This window comes from Haliotis cracherodii, unplaced genomic scaffold, assembly GCF_022045235.1.
Source record: "Haliotis cracherodii isolate W230 unplaced genomic scaffold, xgHalCrac1.p SCAF_5, whole genome shotgun sequence".
NCBI lineage: Eukaryota > Metazoa > Mollusca > Gastropoda > Lepetellida > Haliotidae > Haliotis > Haliotis cracherodii.
In genome coordinates this window covers 14,713,196-14,732,428 of record NW_027266308.1, presented here as the reverse complement: position 1 = coordinate 14,732,428, position 19,233 = coordinate 14,713,196, and the positions used below count along the sequence as shown (strand labels likewise).

At 42.7% G+C, this 19,233-nt stretch overlaps 1 protein-coding gene across 1 annotated transcript; it reads left to right on the top strand.

Moving 5' to 3' along the window:
• Positions 1-2,256: 2,256 nt before the first annotated feature.
• LOC139442026 (solute carrier family 22 member 15-like) lies at positions 2,257-18,649 on the top strand. Its single transcript, XM_071222779.1, has 8 exons — positions 2,257-2,553; positions 3,361-3,782; positions 8,067-8,300; positions 8,748-8,882; positions 10,268-10,350; positions 14,446-14,563; positions 16,955-17,027; positions 18,461-18,649. Exons 1-8 carry the CDS (start codon positions 2,257-2,259, stop codon positions 18,647-18,649), a joined length of 1,551 nt encoding a protein of 516 aa, XP_071078880.1.
• The last annotated feature ends 584 nt before the right edge of the window (positions 18,650-19,233 follow it).

Below are 19,233 nucleotides of genomic sequence, written 5' to 3'. Positions count from 1 at the left end.
CTTCTAATGTATTTTGAATTAGTATTTTGTAACTCATTCGAAAGAAAAACACATGAGCTTTCTCTTCAGTTTGCCTCAACTTAACGTGATCGAAGCCAGTTACTCTGCGCAGCGCATGGGTTGTCGGCTTCGCTGCGCGGAGCTCTATTGATTTGGTTTGAGAATTGAATCGCGTGTAAACTAAAGGTGTGACGTCATACACGGAAATTGCGCGTGCCCTCAGCGCCATCTATACATGTTTGTTTATTTGTTGTTTAAGCATAAAACCCCATGTGGGGACACGGGTGGCCCAGTCGTGTAAGGCGCCGCAATTCGCTGTGCAGAGTTGCGTCCCTTGGGCACGCCAGAAACCAATGATTGTGGGTTCGAAACCCGGTTCGCCCCGATTATGTTTCTTAATAGTTTACCCGTGCTCGTGGGTTTCACCGAAGTGGTAAACGTCTGAGACCTGCATCACTTCGGGCTTTCCCCCCACATTAAGCTGACACAATATGATATAACAGGAATACGGCGTTATACCAAACTCACTCACTCACTCACTCATACCCCATGTACCACGTGTGATCCTGCTACAACATAGCACGCCCATGTCTGACTGAGTTGGGTATGAATGTCAGATAGCATTGGATGGGGTTAGTTTGTGTGGTTGTGCGCATGTGTTGCTGTGAAGTGTATATGATTTTATTTTTTTTTGTTTCCCAACGATCAATGTAATGTTTTTAAACAAAAGGTGTCTTTTATACCCCGTGAGATGGGTTGGTATTGGTGTGATATGTTCGCCCACACACAAAACACTGTACTAAACCACTGCTATCATTATTCAGAACCCGTTGGATCAACAGCACTCGGTATTCAGTGTGTGAGCATCAATAGCGAGTGACGAAGGATTTTTAAGGTTGGTGATCCTAATGTTTTAGATTGTGCACAACTTGTTGCCAACACAATACTCTGAAATTCCTTTTTCCTGTTTCGTATCTTTTTATCGTATCGTATCTGTGATTCAAGCTGAATTTTTCCCAAATATATTTAATCCATCGAGCTATACACTGAGGCTGGAAGACCGAGTGTCGCACGTGACCAAAATAAGTGACACTGGCATTCCTTTCTGCACATGAGACCAGTGTTATACTTCCAGTTGGGACCTATGTGTGGAAAAACTAAGTGAATAGTGATAATAGCACGGTAATACCTCGTATTTGGGATAAAACAGCGCTTGGAATACTATGTTTGTTGAACGGGTTACCCGATTTGCATTTGTTTGTTTGTTTGTTGTTTAACGCCGCGCTCAGCAATATTCTAGCTAAATGTTGGCGGTTTGTGAATACTCGGGTCTGGATCAGACAATCCAGTGATTGACATCATGAGCATCGGTCCACGGAATTGGGATCGATGACATGCATCAACCAAGTCAGCGAGCCCGACCACCCGATCCCGTTTGTGGCCTCTCACGACAAGCAAAGTCGCCTTTTACGGCAAGCATGGGTTTCTGAAGACCTATTCTACCCCGGATCTTCACGGGTGTGCTTGGAATATGCAGTCGATGGGTACTTCTAACATCTGTGATATCCGAAAACGAGTTAGCAGGCATTCAATTCAAATCGAGTTTAGTTGATAAGGCTGAGCTGTTGGAAATTGACTACAGACAACGAATTCGTATACCTAGCGAGAATTCATACACCGCCCTGTCACCAGTGACGTCTGTTTCGGAATTGGCAAAGTACATTTGCGAAAGCAGTGTATAAATTGATATGAATTGTACGTGTTTTGCAAAACATGTCAAGCTAGCTTTCGCTTTTCACATACTAAATATTGGACTGTTATGGTAAACTGGCAGTGTTGATCAGCCGCTGTCTGTCTGACCAAGTGATACCCATGCAGCTCGAACAACGATGTACAGCCTCACTGTTCTAATGGATAGAGTGGAAGCCCAGACAGGTCGCTGGTTCGATCCCCGGCCACGTCATACCAAAAGACGCAAAAAGATGGTACTTGTTGTTACAGTGCCTGGCGCTAAGGGTCTAAACATGGAATTGACGGCTCGGAGTTAGTATGCTGTGTCCGAGTGGGATAAACTACTACTACGCCCACACGCACGCTCGCTCGCACGCACAATCAGCCACACACACACGCATATATATATATACGTCGCTACATAAGTGCAATAATCTTGAACGCGACGTTGAACATCAACTCACCTCGCCATGAACAGTGATATCTGCGACTTCAAAATTTAAAGGCTCTCCATCTTTGTTTCAGATGAGCAATCCTACGAATTCCTTTGAGATTTTGGTGGACCAGCTGGGAGACCCGGGGCGGTTCCAGGTGCTGATGTTGTTGTTGATGTACGTGCAGGAAATCCCAGTTGTCTGGGCGACGCTGATGATGTCATTTTCGGGCAAGGTGCCAGATTGGTGGTGCCGAGATAATGGAACCAATATTACATCTGTGGGATGCTCCGATTGTCTCAACGACACCTACAAATATTGCCCTGCCAACCAATCAACTTGTAACAATATTTATTTTGACCCTATGATGACAACTGTAGTCAGTAAGGCAGGTTGAGTATATATTGCGAAGAAAAACAGTATGCTTTGATATTTGTTCAGAGAGTGTTCAAACAGAAATGAGAATGTGGATCGCAATCTAAAGTTGAACACTTTGTTAAATGGAATTCGAAGCCTGGTCATTGTCCGGGCTGTTTAACTCTGTGTGTGTGTGTGTGTGTGTGTGTGTGTGTGTGTGTGTGTGTGTGTGTGTGAGATGTAGATCAGGGTGCGTCAAATTTGGTACCTTTGGTCGTTCTAGAGCGTTTTGTGTTTGAAGGTGATCTCACTGTGCTTCAACCATATGCTGGAAGGGATTTGTACATGTAATATTGATTTCGTCAGCTAGTTATCCAAAGACAAATTAATACCCTATTCCAGAGAAAAAGTCTTTTAATTTGTTTTGCAATCTGTTCAATAGTGCTAAAACCTCACTTCCTGTAATACGGTTCTCAGCATGTGAGGGGGCACGGGTGGCCCAGTCGTCTAAGGCGCCGCGATTCGCTGTGCAGAGTTGCGTCCCTTGGGCACGCCAGAAACCTATGATTGTGGGTTCGAATCCCGGTTCGCCCCAATTATGTTTCTAGGTTTGTCACCACCATACCAACCCATACCATCGTGGGTTTCACCGAAGTGGTAAACATCTGAGACCTGTGTCACGTCGGACTTTCCTCCCACATTAAGCTGACACGCCGCGATATTACTTGAATACTGTTAAAAGCGGCGTTAAACCCAATTCACTCACTCACTCTATGCATGTGAGCTACATGGTCATTAACAGTCATATCATAATCTGTTCTGCCATCTGTTTCAATAGTGGAGCCTCGTGTGCGACAGCAAGACCGTCACCGCCACAATGACGTCAATCCAGATGGCCGGGAACTTGGTGGGCGCCATTGTTTCTGGTCAGATCTCAGATGTATTTGGACGCAAAGTTGCCCTGTACCTAAGTCTTCTCGTACTCACCATCTCCTGCACCATCGCAGGGTTTGCGACCTCGTGGCAAATGTTTTCTGTCTGCTCCTTCTTCATTGGCATCGCCTGTGGAGGATACCTCGTCACCTACTTCCCGCTTGCCGCCGAGTTCGTCCGAGCAAGATGGCGGACCGCCGTCGCCTGCTTCCCCTTCTGGTCGCTGGGATTCGCTCTGTTTGGTCTTCTGGCATGGCCTGTGCATGATTTCAGATACTTGTGTTTCATCATAGCGGCCCTGGAGGCACCATTCTTGTTCACATACAGGTAAGAGGAATTCGAACTACAGGTCGTAATATCTGGTGAGGTTTCAGGGAAAGAATAGGTCTCCCACTGAGAAAAAAGTCTAGTGAATTCAACTAAATAATTAGTACCATCAGTACCTACAGTACCATCCTCCCAGGTAGTCTGCACGCGGTATCAACCGGGGTATCATCCGCGTCAAGACCACGTGACATGACACTTTCGCCTTGGTCAGTGATTCGCTCGCCATTTTGAGGAAATTAGGATATAATTATGAGTGTTTGCTGAAAATTGGCTTTTTAACGTTGTTCATGTTTTTTTTTCATGACTGACAAAAAAAGACTTGTACATTATAGGTACATGTTTATTATTTATGGTAGTATTTTGTAACTGAACTTAAACCATGGTTCTTTGAACGGGCATTAACTGACTGAATTGTCAGTTCAACACCACATGGCAAGACGGAACTTCTTTTCCCCTTTATCATACAACTTGATGAAGGAACAATTTCCACGAGAAACATGTTTCGCCAGCGGGATTCGAACATGTGAGGTCTTCTGCCACTTCGACATGGAATAAATTTTATGAAATGAACAAATAAAGATTTTTTTATTAATACTTTTATATAACATAGTTTATCCGTTTATGAACGCTAAAATATGTAATTCTATGCATTCTACGTACGTGTGATTTTGTAGCTTTTCGTTCAAAGAAACGAACAGATAGAAAAGAAATTTCTCTTTTCTTGATCAGGGATATGTAACACGCTCATCAGCGCGGGCAGTTAATATTAAGTGATTGATAAATGTGCTCAAAGTGGTCCTGTATTATTGTATACTTGCCTCGGGTCACTAAAGAGCGAGGTGCACGTGCGAAAGGCTCGGGTAACGCATTTCACGTGCATCACGCAGGTCCAACTCCAGTGTCTCACTGTCTGGCATAACGTTCTTGAATATCGTTTTATAGAAATACGGTTATCAAAACATTGTTGTGTATACAATTTAGGTGCTTGGGTTCTTTGAATGAATGTAAACCATGGTTTAAATAGGCTAGACCTTGTCGTCGCGCCGAGCCTCGGGGTTTAACTGACCACTTCAACAATTAATCATCAGAACCACACTGTCCGATCTTTAAATGCCTTTTAAATCATCATATGTTATCCTTCACCTGTATTTTTTTCTAGTATATCATTTATCATCTCCTAACATGTTAGTGTCAGAGTGGACAGTGAGAGTTTAACGAAAGTGTCACCCGTTGGCATGGTGTAGAGAGCTCCACGAACGGGATATCGCTGTGAGGAACTTGGTTAGGTCAGTAACAGGTGAGGTGAAATGGGGTTTAACGTCGCGTCCAAGATTATTGCACTCGTGTGTGTTTGTGTGGATGCTTGTACTAGTCCGGACTGATGTTGATTTATAGTGCTAGCTCACTGAGATACCCTGCCGCAGTTTAACATGAGTACCCCACTCAGACACAGTAGACTGACTCCGAGCCGACCAGTCCTTGTTTTAGCCCCTTAATGCCGAGGGCCTGACAGGGTTACACCAAAAACCATCTTTTAACGTCTTTTGGTATGACACGGCCGGGGATCGAACCCCATACCTTCCGCTCTCCGGGCGGACGCTCTACCACCAGACCACGGAGGCGGTCAGGTCAGTAACAACCATCTTGGGGTTTAACTGACGGTATTACGGTTCCTTCCCAGCGCGTGACACCTTCGTTACACTCTCGGTAACATCACTGTCATCAGTTTAGGCGCGGCCATTACAAGAATCTTGAAATTTGCCCTCTAACCCAAATGTAGTAACGTTTATACTTTTGTTTATGACTTTGGGAATGCCATCATAGTGACATTTGAAAAACAAGTTTCACTGGCCATATTTCACAGATCTTTTTTTGGTTTGAACAGAATGGTTCTATATTGCAGACGAACGGAAAACCAACCAACTTCCCCCTTACATTCTTACCATGTAAAGGCGACTATGCTTGTGGTAAGAAGCGACTAACGGGGTCGGGTGGTCAGGCTCGCTGACTTTGCGATCCCAATTGCGTCATATAGCTGGAATATTGCTGAGTGCGGGGTTAAACAACAAACCCAACCAAACCAAATCCTACCAAATGAATTACATGAGAATTGTAATGAGACAGAAATTCAAATTGACAAACAAAGTAAATAATTTAGCCCGGGTAAGAATATTCGGCGTCACGGCAGTCATCATTTATGTGTTACCATAACGGTCAGTCGGTTGCGAGTTCAACTTCAAGCATGGTTGTGGTCACCTATCCCACAAGGGATGCCGTGAAGATCCGGGGTAGAATAGGTCTTCAGCAACCCATGCTTGTCGTAAGAGGCGACGGGATCGAGTGGTCAGGCTCGCTGACTTGGTTGGTGCATGTCACCGTATCCCATTTGTGGGGATCAATGCTCATGATGTCAATCAGTGGATTGTCTGGTCCAGACTCGATTATTTACAGACCGTTGTCATATAGCTGGAATATTGCTGAGTGCGGCGTTAAACAACAAACAAACAAACATAATACCTCATTGGGGAACTTTGACTGGTGGCAGCGACAGTATAGAGAGCTCCGCGAACGGGATATCGCTGTGAGGAGATTTGGTATACGGGCTCAAATGGGGTTTGTACTTCTGCTCTCTGATTGGTCAATCTGACTTTAAGGCATGACAAAAGCTCCACAATATAATCGTTTGTTCTTGGCATAGTGATTGTATGAAGAAAGCGTAGCTATATTCCAAGATGTGTAACATCCGACATGTTGTCCGCGAACACTTAGCTATGACGACCTCCTAAGGTGACCGTCTTAAAGAGTTTCTCATCATTTTTTATTATGACAGAGTCTCTCGTGTTACCAGCTTCACACGAATAACGTGTTAAGAAAGAATGAGGTATGACCATGGCCTCTGTTGGCCTCCCTGAAATGACAAAATGTATTGTAAAGGGTTTGAAATGTTTGTGTTATTGTTTACCCGGGGGCGCGTGTGGCCCAGTCGTCTAAGGCGCCGCGATTCGCTGTGCAGAGTTGTGTCCCTTGGACACGCCAGGAACCTATGATTGTGGGTTCGAATCCCGGTTCGCTCCGATTATGTTTGTAGGTTTGTCAGCACCATTACCGGGCTCGTGGGTTTCACTGAAGCGGTAAACGTCTGGGACCTGCATCACTTCGAGCTTTCCTCCCACATTAAGCTGACACGCCGTGATATAACTGGAACACTGTTAAAAGCGGCGTTAAACCCACCTCACACATTGTTTACTCTGGAAGTTTTAGACTTCTGGCATAATCTTCTGTGCGTAACACATTGTACCCATGATCTGTAGAATTTTCTCATTCTGTATACTGATAAAGATCCCAAAGTCAAAAATGGGCCATTATCACCGATTGTCCTAACATGGAGTTGATTTATTATCCCGCTTGTTCAGAGGCACAAAAAATAGATTTTGCTCAACCACCTGTTCCACTTTCGAAATGCATCTTTGGTGGTTGTTGGGTCCAAGGAAACAAAATAAACAGAATGGTAGCTTAATACACCATCTTCCAGAGGCAAGGGACTGACAAAAAGAGTTCTACCCTTGTCGAACTTGTCTGGAATTTTATTTTGGCTGGACTAACGAGTCTATGCATATTCCAAGCAGAATCGCGGAACGATATCGACATCCGGTTCGTAAACTGCCGTCGACTGGGCGTCGACAGATATTTTCCAAATATTTTCATGTTTTTAATCAAGGTGTTCACGTGATTTGATGCACTTCGCGAAGTAGGACGAGTTATTTTACAATATAGGTCTTGATTATGGACCAGATCATCTTCACGGTGTGACGCCATTTTATTTGAAGCAAATGCAAGTGATATAAGAGGTAGTGAGTGAGTGAGTGAGTGAGTATGGTTTTACGCCGCTTTTAGCAATATTCCAGCAATAGCACGACGGGGGACACCAGAAATGGGTTTCACACATTGTACCATGTCGGGAATCGAACCCGGGTCTTCGGCGTGACGAGCGAACGCTTTAACCACTAGGCTAACCGACCGCCCCATATATAAGAGGTAGAATCGGATTGGTCAATATGAGGGACATAGAATGGACAAAACCCAAAAATTCCAGCCTAGTTCGGCAAGGGTGGAAACGGGACTTTTACAGTTAGTTAACTCCTTTGTCTCGGAAAGGTGATTGATTATACACTGGATAATGCAGGATGTTTTTCAACGTGTATACAAATATTTATCAGCAGTACTTTAAGACATACCCATATGTGTTTATGTCTGATGATCCTCGTGACTTGATTTGCGTCCCAGGTATTTCCCAGAGAGCATTCGATGGCAGTTATCACGTGGCCGTGTCTATGAGGCGGAGAAGACAATTGTCCGGATTGTTAAGATGAACCGGATTAAAATGCCGGACCTAAGCCAATTGCATTGTTTAGCCGAACGAGAGAAGACAGTTCTCGCCTTTCAAAAGAACTATACATTCGTTCACCTGTATTCCTCGCTGTGGAGGGTGAAAAAAACGGCTGTACTTCAAGCAATGTGGTATGATTTTACGAAACTTTATACCTTTTTATCTAAAATGGGGATCTTGTATTGCGCACATGTATTCATAGAGCATCAAGTGTACGTGAATATTAATTTTTCTCTCATAAAAACCTTTATACCAGACTTCAGTTTGAATACGACACCGTAAACAGTAGTTGTTCAAACATATTATTCATGTGCGAAATAAATATTGTGGAAAGTTACTAATAAGAGAAACGGATATGACGTCACTTCTCAAACGGAAGTTATGTAGCACATGGGCAAAGGGTATTTTTTATAATGGAATGGACATACAGTACACTGGGTAATCGAGGGTGCAACTACTACAGACCACGTGATCCCTTCCACTACAATAAACCCCAAGACATCCTAATAGGCATATGTAATTTGTAATACATTGATGAATCCTTACATTGTAACATCTCTTGGCCTATTTCACTACAGGTGTATATCTAGTATCGTGTATTACGGACTGTCCTTCGGAGCTCGGAACTTGGTCGGAAACATCTACCTCAACATTTCCCTGTCGGGTCTCGCAGAGTTGCCAAGAATCCCAGTGATAATATTTCTAAATGACAGGTACGTTCACCCTTTCATCGCACTCATCTTTCCGAAGCAATCAATTAATCATATAGTTCGTTATATCCGAAATTATTTATTGAAAGACACGTTTAATCTGGAAATCCCACCTTCCGGACGAGTGCCACTGAGAACGCCTATATGTATACATAGTGAAATTGCCCCCTTACCATGATTCGTTAATCCGGAAATGTGAATATCTGAACGATTTCACTGGGAACACTACTGTACCAGATTAGCGTTTATCTTGACAATGCCGTCCCAGTAAATTCGTCCGGATTAACACATTCGGAGGAGCCCGTAGGGGTCCTGGATTCTCTAGTGTCGCTAGTTCACGTGACTATCTTGAGGCAGTCAGATACTATCAGTTTATTACCTCCTAGCAGGGAAAGTATAAACTTGAAAATTGGAAAATCGTTACTAGGCTGTAAACAGTCGCCGAAACACTGTAAACTCATTGTCAAAAATATTAAATATGATACCTGTATCAAATACATCACCCATCGAACAACCAATTCTTCTTTGGTTCATTTTAGCCACCATTAAACATGGGTGTATACTTTCTTTTGCCCGGCAGTATATATCCGAAATTCGCTTTACGTTTCTAATGAAACTACGTTCACACATTATTGGAGAATCCAGCCCGGTTCGGCGTGACGCGTGAATGCTGCAACCACAGGGCGCTTCCCCAACCACCTTACAGTTATATGGATGCATGTAAACAGGAATGTATGGCAGTGGGATCGTTCAATCAATTTCATATTTATACGTCGCTTTTCAACGTATAACATCGTCTTAGGATTCTATCGTTTGCCACTGTTGTCCTATTACACTGTTCCACTGTCTCACATCGTCCCTACGTATGGAATCGAACAGGGATCTTCGGTGTGAATAGCCAACGCTGTAGCCACTAGACTACGCCACGTCCCATTTTGAGTTGTGAATATGTATGCACTATATACATAGTCGTGTTTTTTTTCAGTATTGTTTATCACCGTTTAAAGTTGTTTGTCATGTAAGTTAAGTGCATCCACGTAATGTCTGCGTGAAGATCCGGGGTAGAATAGGTCTTTAGCCACCCATGCTTGCTGTAAAGGGGGACTATGCTTGTCGTAAGAGGCGACTAAAGGGATCGGTTGGTCAGGCTTGCTGACTTGGTTGATGCATGTCATCGATTCCAAATGCGTGGATCGATGCTCATGATATCAATCACTGGATTGTCTGATCCAGACTCGATTATTTACAGACCGCCGTCATATAGCTGGAGTATTGCTGAGTGCGGCGTAAAACAACAAACCAAAAAGTTAATCTGCTGATTTCACTTGGAACACGGTCTCGTCCGGATTAACGAAATTTCACTGTATTTGATGACATTGTAATTGCAGGATCGGGCGCCGATGGACGTGCTTCTGTTTCTACCTGCTGTGTGCCCTGGCGTGTTTCGTTGTGGCCGTGTGCGCCGCCGAGGGTTAGTGAGGGAGTTACTTGAGTTTAACACCAAGCACCAAACATTACGCAATCCTCATTCCACGTAGACCCGATGATTGTCACTTGGAACATCCTTTAAAAATGTATATTGCTGGCCTTTAACGAACCTTCATACTCCAATGAACTCATACAAAGTGAAAGTCTGTTCTTAAATTTGAGATAGCTACTCGATAAATGACCAAGAGCAAGATAGAACGTAGAGTGGTTTATTTCACGATAAGCATTGTTCTATCATTGCGTCGTTTCTAGAGGTTTGTACATGCGCTCCCAACTTGATGACGTCGTAAATTGGACGACGTGATGTTTTGGAAGGAAGTGTCTTGTGAGTTGTTCCCCGTAGATAAACGCAATGGCCGAACGGTTGCTTTCAAAAGTAAGAGAGATATGACAATAATCGGTATGAGGAGAAAAGTTTACAGATAATTAACGTATAGATTGTGAGAATATGCGGGAAAGGACAAATTTAACCCCCTGTTCATAAAATGGACTTCGGATTCGATTGTGGAAGTCAGCATTATTTAAATACGGGTAAATATTTTTCAAAGTGTGTACTTTTTACTGACATACTTAAAGAGGTTGTATGGGGCACGGGTGGCCCAGTCGTCTAAGGCGCCGCGATTCGCTGCGCAGAGTTACGTACCTTAGGCGCGCCAGAAACCTATGATTGTGGGTTCGAATCCCGGTTCGCCCCAATTATGTTTCTAGGTTTGTCAGCACCATACCCGTGCTCGTGGGTTTAACCGAAGTGGTAAACGTCTGAGAGCTGCATCATTTCGGGCTTTCCTCCCACATTAAGCTGACACGCCGTGATATTAGGGGAATACTGTAAAAAGCGGCGTTAAACCCAACTCACTCACTTACTAAAGAGGTTGTACATAATGTTGATATCTCATATAAGAAATAAACGACTACACGGAGAATAAACCGCTCGGAGCTGCGCCCCTCATTATTTATTCTCCCTACAGTGTTCTATTGTACTATAAACAACTCCCACTCGTCGTTTATTTTTTATCCCGCAAGTGTCTTTTGGGATGGTAAATATCCTGTATTAGGAATACACATTGTGTAGCGAGTCATGGGCTTTGCCATATAATGGTATCATATAAACTGGGTATCACGATCTCATTTGAGTTCACGAATATGCAGTAAAAGCCTGGCGGCTGTACAGATAAACACAGATTACCGCTACACGTCATCAACAGTGTATACGTTTTGTTCATTTTTAATTGATGCTGTCACATTGTTTTGCGATGCGGTATGTCATGGCATGCCACCCTGGCACCGTGTATATGAAAGCAAACATCAAGGTCCACGCATGACAGTCCCGTGGCAATGAAAACTCAATTTGATTTTGTAATACTGATGACAAGCGCATTTAAAATAGCTTCATTTGTGTGGTATAATGGCTAGTTTTATCGATAAACCAATCTTAATACATGTAATATTTGGAATATTTTACATTTTTTTATGATGCACATATTACATAAATCTCTTCAGAACATTTGTATTAAAGTCAGATGTTTGATTCCGATACTTTACCTCTTTGTGGCATAGACCAATATCAAAGCTTTATACATGTAATATTTGGAATATTTTACATTTTTTTATGATGCACATATTACATAAATCTCTTTAGAACATTTATATTAAAGTCAGATGTTTGATTCCGATACTTTACCTCTTTGTGGCATAGACCAAAATCAAAGCTTTGATAACGACTGTCAAATGTCAATAAATCCTAAACCGTGAAGAGTGTTGAAACACTCGCACCGTGACTTGTTCGCACTGACCCACTGATAGATTGCACGTATGCTTCAAACAATTGTTAATCTCCAATTCAGAGTTCATGTTAGTCTGTCTTACAGACCCTGATACAAATATATCAATGCAGCCCATGCAAGCCTATAATGTTTGGCGAGTCTAGATTTCTGCAGTATCTGAAAATGAAGAGAGTCTCTGGGCTCATTTTTATTAATTTATTTAAAGATAATTTAACAACTGTTTTTTCTGTACGATATGTTCATTTGAGAGAGTCTAAGTTCATGTGATACCTGTTTAATCTTCTTTCTGTCTCGTTGTCGTGTGTCGTGGACGAAAACGTAAGGTAATCTCCATCTCCTTTCAAGGAAAATTGTAGTTAATGTTTACTCAACAGGGCCCATCAACAGACCAATACAGCCCCAAACGCGCATTTGTTCGGAGTGAGTAAGTGAGTTTGGTTTAGGGCTCCTTTGAAATGCATTTCGGTTATATCGCCGCGTGTCAGCTTAATATGGGAGGAAAGCCCGACGTGATGCAGGTCTCAGACGTTTACCACTTCGGTGAAACCTGCGGGCACGGGTATGGTGCTGGATGTTCTTTATTCATGACGGATGTCCATACAGGAGGTCAGGCAGCATATAATATATATATAAATAAATAAAAGTAATCAGGCAACAGGGATCTTTCGGAAGCAGCTTGCATAATATACACATGGAAATTAGTTAAGCAACACCCGTATATTCTCAGACTGAGCAACTTTAATGAACTAGTGCATGAAATGTGTAAGATTTCCATACCAAATAAATTATTTAGTGAAAAGAAAGGGTTGAGGAGGAACATAGCCAAGATTACCAAGAAATAATGTGGTTGTTTTTGGTGATGTTACAAATTTGGACTTTTGACTTAATTTCATCGAAAAATATTACGAATGTCACTTTTGTTGCACATACTTAATTGTCGGTACCATGCACACTTCTGGTTCACGGAATTGAAGAACAATGTCCTGCAAGTCCAAATATTGACTTTCCGTCAGCATCTTGTGTAACCTCCCTGAACCCGAACAGCTGCTTCAAGACGCCTCCTCATTCTTTGGTTCAATCTCTTTGATTCTGAGGAATTCTGTCCCATTCTGTCCCATCTCAGGCCGTTGTGTTCAATGAATTGACTGCTGCTTTGCATGAGAAGTGGGATAGAAACAAACGCAATGCTGGGAGATGATGTATAAAACATTAGCGTAGCCATACATGATGTCAGTATCGTCAATGTGACAAATTAGTGAAAATATCAAGATCACATTTCTGTCCATAACTAATATGGACTCTGAGTGATAATTTTGAATTCTTGTAAATTTTTATTTTTGTTTTAAAAATTCCAAACATCAGTGCTCTATAACCGTTGAAAGAAAGGAGGGGTGGTGGGGTAGCCTAGTGGTTAAAGCGTTCGCTCGTCACGCCGAAGGCCCGGGTTCGATTGGGTACAATGTTTGAAGTTCATTTCTGGTGTCTCCCGCCCAGATATTGTTAGTATATTGCTAAAAACTGCGTAAACCTACCCTCACTCACTCATAAAAGTGTTTTTATGTGTTTCAATGTGCTTTTATTGTCTTGGCAGTGGTGATATTGCAGTTGCATTTCTACTTAGTACTTAACCTTCATTCATTTATTCTTCCCTTCACTGTTGTGTGGTTTGGCGTGGAAACAATGTATGTTAACAAACATCAACATGGCCTCGATCGTGACCCTGATTCGAACAGTTTGCGAATCTGAGTGAATGAGTGAGTATGGTTTTACACCGCCTTTCGCAATATTCAAGCAATATCACGGCGGGGACACCAGAGATTGGCTTCACACATTGTACCCATGTGGGGAATCGAACCCGGGCCTTCAGCGTGAAGAGTGAACGCTTTAACCACTAGGCTACCCGACCGCCCCTTGCGAAAACTGAGACGACTAAGGGGACGGTTTGAAAGTTGACTGTCGTTCCAATGATTGACTCATATCTCGTCATTCCGACGACCAGCCGATGACCACAACAGTCCTTTACACAGCTGTAGGTTTATCAAACAGTGGCATTTTCAGGGGGTTATTAATAAAACAGCTATCAACACATATGTAGACACTTATTCAGACATATAGACCCTCTATCGCGACCGTGACGCCAGCTGGTTACGACAGAAGGGGAGGTCTGTAACTTGACTGATATATTCAAAGCAGATTCATGTTTCGTAATAAAAATCAGAAGGCTGACTCCTTCAAGGAGCTCGACGCCCATTTCCGAAAAGATGTTTATCATGTTTGTTTTTTATTCTGTAAAGGTGTAGCTGGTTTGGCGAATATCAACTTTGCAATGGTCTTGACTGCCAAGATGGCGATCACAGCTGGTTGGGCAGCCCTGAAGGTCTACACTGCTGAACATTATCCCACTGTCATAAGGTAAGATGTTCACTATCATGTTGTGTTGATGTCACTGTTGATGACGCCATGCTACATCTGGCCTCGGTATCCTCAGTAGGATGGTTCTCGGATCTCCTTGCGAACATGAATTTGCCGCATCAAGAGACGGAGCCAAGCTTATGTCCTCACGGGCATCAGTTTCCCTTGAGTAGACTAGGTCCTCCGTGTCTCATGTTTGTTACACGATATGTGGCCATGGGCTAATGGACACCGGGTCCTGATCAGGGGCGAACCGTGAAGATCCGGGGTAGAATAGGTCTTCACAACCCAAGCTTGCCTTAAAAGGCGACTATGCTTGTCGTAAAAGGCGACTAACGGGATCGGGTGGTCAGGCTCGCTGACTTGGTTGATGCATGTCATCGATCCCAATTGCGTGGATCGATGCTCATGATATCAGTCACTGGATTGTCTGGCCCAGACTCGATTACTTACAGACCGCCGTCATATAGCTGGAATATTGCTGAGTGCGGCGTAAAACAACAAACCAGCCAACCAACCTGATCAGGGGCGGTGAGGTAGCTTAGTGGTTAAAACATTCGCTCGAAGACCCTTTCTCGTGTCCCCCGCCGTGATATTGCTAGGATAGTGTTAAAAGCGGTGTATAACTCACTTACAAATCAAGCATGGCACTTTGGTTTCTATGGAAACATATTAGTGCCACAGTCTAATGTTTTATAAACTACGTAGATAATACTTTTATTTACGTCGATGATACTACTCACAAATACGTAGAAGATAATTTCATCTACCTACATAATATAATAATCTACATGAAAGAAAGTATCATCTAATGTCAAATTTTCGACTTACGTAACAATATTTTCTTCCTTTCAATGTGTCGGAGAATGACACTCGTCATAACCATAATGAAGAGAGGAGAGCACAAAATGTTCTCCAAACTACAAAAGAAACAGACCCGTGAAGATTCAGGGTAGAATTGGAAGCTAAATACTATGTGTGTGTCTATTTCCGGGATTTTATCGAGTATTTGCATCTTGGAAATTCACCTCGAGACCCGAAAGCGTTAGCTTGAGGAGCTCGGATGAAAATTTCCAAGAATATGAAGTTGAGAATCACTTAAACTATAAAAAGTACATCAAATCAATACTCGTCGTCACCCTATGAAGCACCGAAGCTAAAATTCTGCAGTTTGTGTTTTTATTTTGGCGCTGATAGTTTGACAATTTGAATTGATCTCAGTTTGTTGTAAAAATACCGAAAAGACCAAATGAAAATAAACAACCAACATGCTCCCAAACATTTACTTAAATTAACAGTAAGTAGGTAATCACCTTTATTGAAAAAATGAATGTGTGTATGCATGAACTAGTATCCAACTAGGGTTGCAACTTCACGGGACAATAATTAAATTTTCCTTATGTTCGTTGGAATTCCTGCATTCTGATGAGCTGAATTGGTCACGTGTTCTGAATGAATGTAAAAAATTAAGCCACGCCCACCGAAGCGGACTACTTTTATTACTACGGAATGTCGGGAAATCCTAATGTTACAGTCGAGGGAATTCCCTTTCTGTTCACGTGTATCGCCATGTACAGGGCATTTAGCGAAAGTCATGCATATTCCTTGTCCATACAACCCTTTGAGACTGAAGGCCGAGAAGGAATGAAACAGCAAACGTGCAGGCTCCCTCGCCTGTTTTTGTCCCGCTCGCCTCGGTTCCACAACTTTCATGTCTTCGGGTTTCAGTTCTAGCTAGCATTTTTCCAACTGGGTCTTTCCGTTCTCAGGGAACTAATGTTCGAATCTGGCGGTAACTTACTATGTCATTTGAAACAGCCGCCTTCTCCCGGACATATTTGTTCCGGCTCGTTATGTACAGTTCTTCTCGCCTCTTGTCTTGATTGACAGGTCCAATGAACTTTGTTTTAATCCTACTCTCCGTTGATTGGCCACTGACTTTGTGGGGGGTCTCAAGTTATGTGCGTAAATTAAACAATCACCTGATTCATGTCACGCCACAGTATGTATTCCTACACCTGGAATGTTTATCAATCTCTTAAACTTTAGTTTGCACATCGATTTTTCGATTCATACCTCAATGAACCGAAAGAAATACACTGTCAATCCTTAATTATCACTGTCTGAGTCACGATACGTACTATCATAATATCACATACGGAGATGAAAATATCTTCTAAGTAGATCAAAGTATCAAAGATGGCACTTATTTTCCTAATTTCAGGCTTTTTTACATGATACTCATGATAACCTGTTTTCCTTTTTGCCAATATTTAGATAAAGATTCATATCTCATTCGATGTACTAGCCTACCGTTTATCTCAGTGTCAGTTTGAAACAATTTGTCGATAAAAATAAAAGTAACAAACTACACTTACTGTCTTTTTTCAGAACTCTTGGATTAGGAGCGTGCAACATTGCAGCCGGCATTGGAAGCATCATTGCACCTTATATGGTCTTAATGGTGAGACTTAGCTTCCTTGGGGTTGTAGGGCAACATCCCGTTCCACAAAGCGATGTTAGCGCTAAGACGATCGTAACCCCCGAACGTTATCGCAGACATGCAACAGTCGTAGCCGTACGATGACTGTGTGGAACATGCGCTAGGTCCCTGGTCTCCCAGTTCCCCTGCTGCTAGAGCCGAGACAAATGGCGATCGGGTGGTTACAATGTCTGCCTCGCCGTACCCTGTCGGTGTGGATGGTATGAACCACTTGTTTGATTCAATTATTTACCGGTGCCCTGTGATACAGCTGGAATAGTTCTGGCTGTAACGTAACTCAGTTAAGTTGAATCGTTAACTCGAAGTCTTGGGCATCATGGACATTGTGTCGAGTTACCCTATGTCGAGACAAGCAGTACTGATAATGGCTTGGAGCATAAAGTTACATGGTGTTAAGCGATAGAGCAAGCAATCGCATGGAAATCATATCTTTTAATCCGATACGATACCTCTTTGCATGAAGATCTGAGGATACCTCCATTGTAGGAGGTTGATTCGGGTGAACCCAAATCGAAATTTGACCGCCCAATCAAAAAAGAGGGCTGCATAAGTTCTTGAGCCAATCAGATGTCATCTTTGTAAAATGATTCGGCTTCATTTGATAATTTCTATTTGGCCTCAGACCACAGTTACCCCACTGAACCGGAAGGAAAATAGGAGAATATAGTGCCCTGTTAACATGGGCTGTTCAGTCTGTGCCAATGTATTTGGAGTGACTTGTGATAGCTTAAATGAAAGATTAGACATTGTTCTTTGTTGCATTTTTTTAATCACAATTCCAGCTTTCCGTGACTTGACCCCAAGTTGAAGGCCGCTGTATGTATGTTTGGCTCGAAACATACGGTGAGAATTGTTATTAGTGGTTACTGCGAAATCTTACCCGTGGATCCAGGCCGATACTTTGCGGTTTAAGTGACAAGTGGCAGGTTGGTCAGCATGCAAACAGGGGAACAGCCTACGGCAGCTATTAATTATGGTGGCCTATCATGTCACTGTAGATAGCAAAGAAGGAAAATAATTTGGTCTGAGGCCAAAAAACTACACAGAACACAATTATTCCATCGATGGTACTCCCTTTTAAGGATAAATGTCACAGCCCTCGGAAATGATAGGATATACAAGATAATGGCGCCGCGACGCACTACTTTCGGAACTTGCCGTTCGGAATTTAGAAGCATCGACGCTTTTTGGCTGATTAGCCACCTCTTTTGGAGCTGTGCTCTGAATTTTACGCGGAGAGATATCATATCGGAGTAAAAGATCTTATTTTAATGAGATTGAATTAGTGTCAGAAGACAGCAATGAAGCTGTTGTAGCCAGTGGAGCCAGTGGAGCCAGTGTGGCAGTTAAGGTGTTCATAATATTATTACACTATTCCTTATTTTTTTCAACAGACCGAACAAAACCTTGTGGGGCCTTACATTGTCATTGGGATCCTAGTTGTCGCCAACGCCGGACTGCCGTTCCTGTTGAAGGAGACGGTCAATCAGCCTCTTGAGGACACATTCATCGAGGACCATCTGACCACTGACAGAAGTGGTCTCTCAGCCAGCAGCAAAACAGAACATGCAGAGAGTATTTAAAGATTTACTGATGTGACATTCTGGGGTATCTGTCTGACCTGTGTCTGGCTTGGTTTGGCCGGCATAGCAACAGTTGAAGAACATGGCCTCTACGAGAATGTTCCCGCATGGATCTGCCTGTCAGGGGTTCAAATCTTATATTCTCACTAATTAGGATCCTTTCGTAAGCACCTTTCCCAGAGTGGTTTGTGTGTTCGAAGTGGTAAGCTTCACCTCGGGCTTTCCTCCAACATCAAGCTGACCCCCTGAAATAGCTGAAATATTGTTGACAGTGGCATTAAACCCAACTCAATCACTTACTCTTGATGTTGGGGGTAATTACAACAACAATATAGAAAATGTTGCCAAAAATATCCGAAGAATCTTTAGGCTGAGGTGATGCCTAAGTAGTTTACATATGTTGTTTTAAAGGAAGACATCGAGCGATAACCAAAGACTGGAAGACCTGATGTAATGGACACTTTAAATACATTTGGGATAAAACAGCACTTGGATGACTTCGATGTTCATTTCAAGTTGATTACTCAAGAGATGTCCATCAATGTTGTATTATTTCGTTGGTTGGCTGGGGTACGGTGGCCCAG

Coding starts and splice junctions, on each gene's coding strand:
- LOC139442026 (XM_071222779.1), top strand. CDS start 2,257: ATGAGCAATCCTACGAATTCCTTTGAGATTTTGGTGGACCAGCTGGGA. Junction 3,783..8,066: donor CCATTCTTGTTCACATACAG/GTAAGAGGAATT, acceptor TTTGCGTCCCAG/GTATTTCCCAGAGAGCATTC. Junction 17,028..18,460: donor CACCTTATATGGTCTTAATG/GTGAGACTTAGC, acceptor TTTTTTCAACAG/ACCGAACAAAACCTTGTGGG.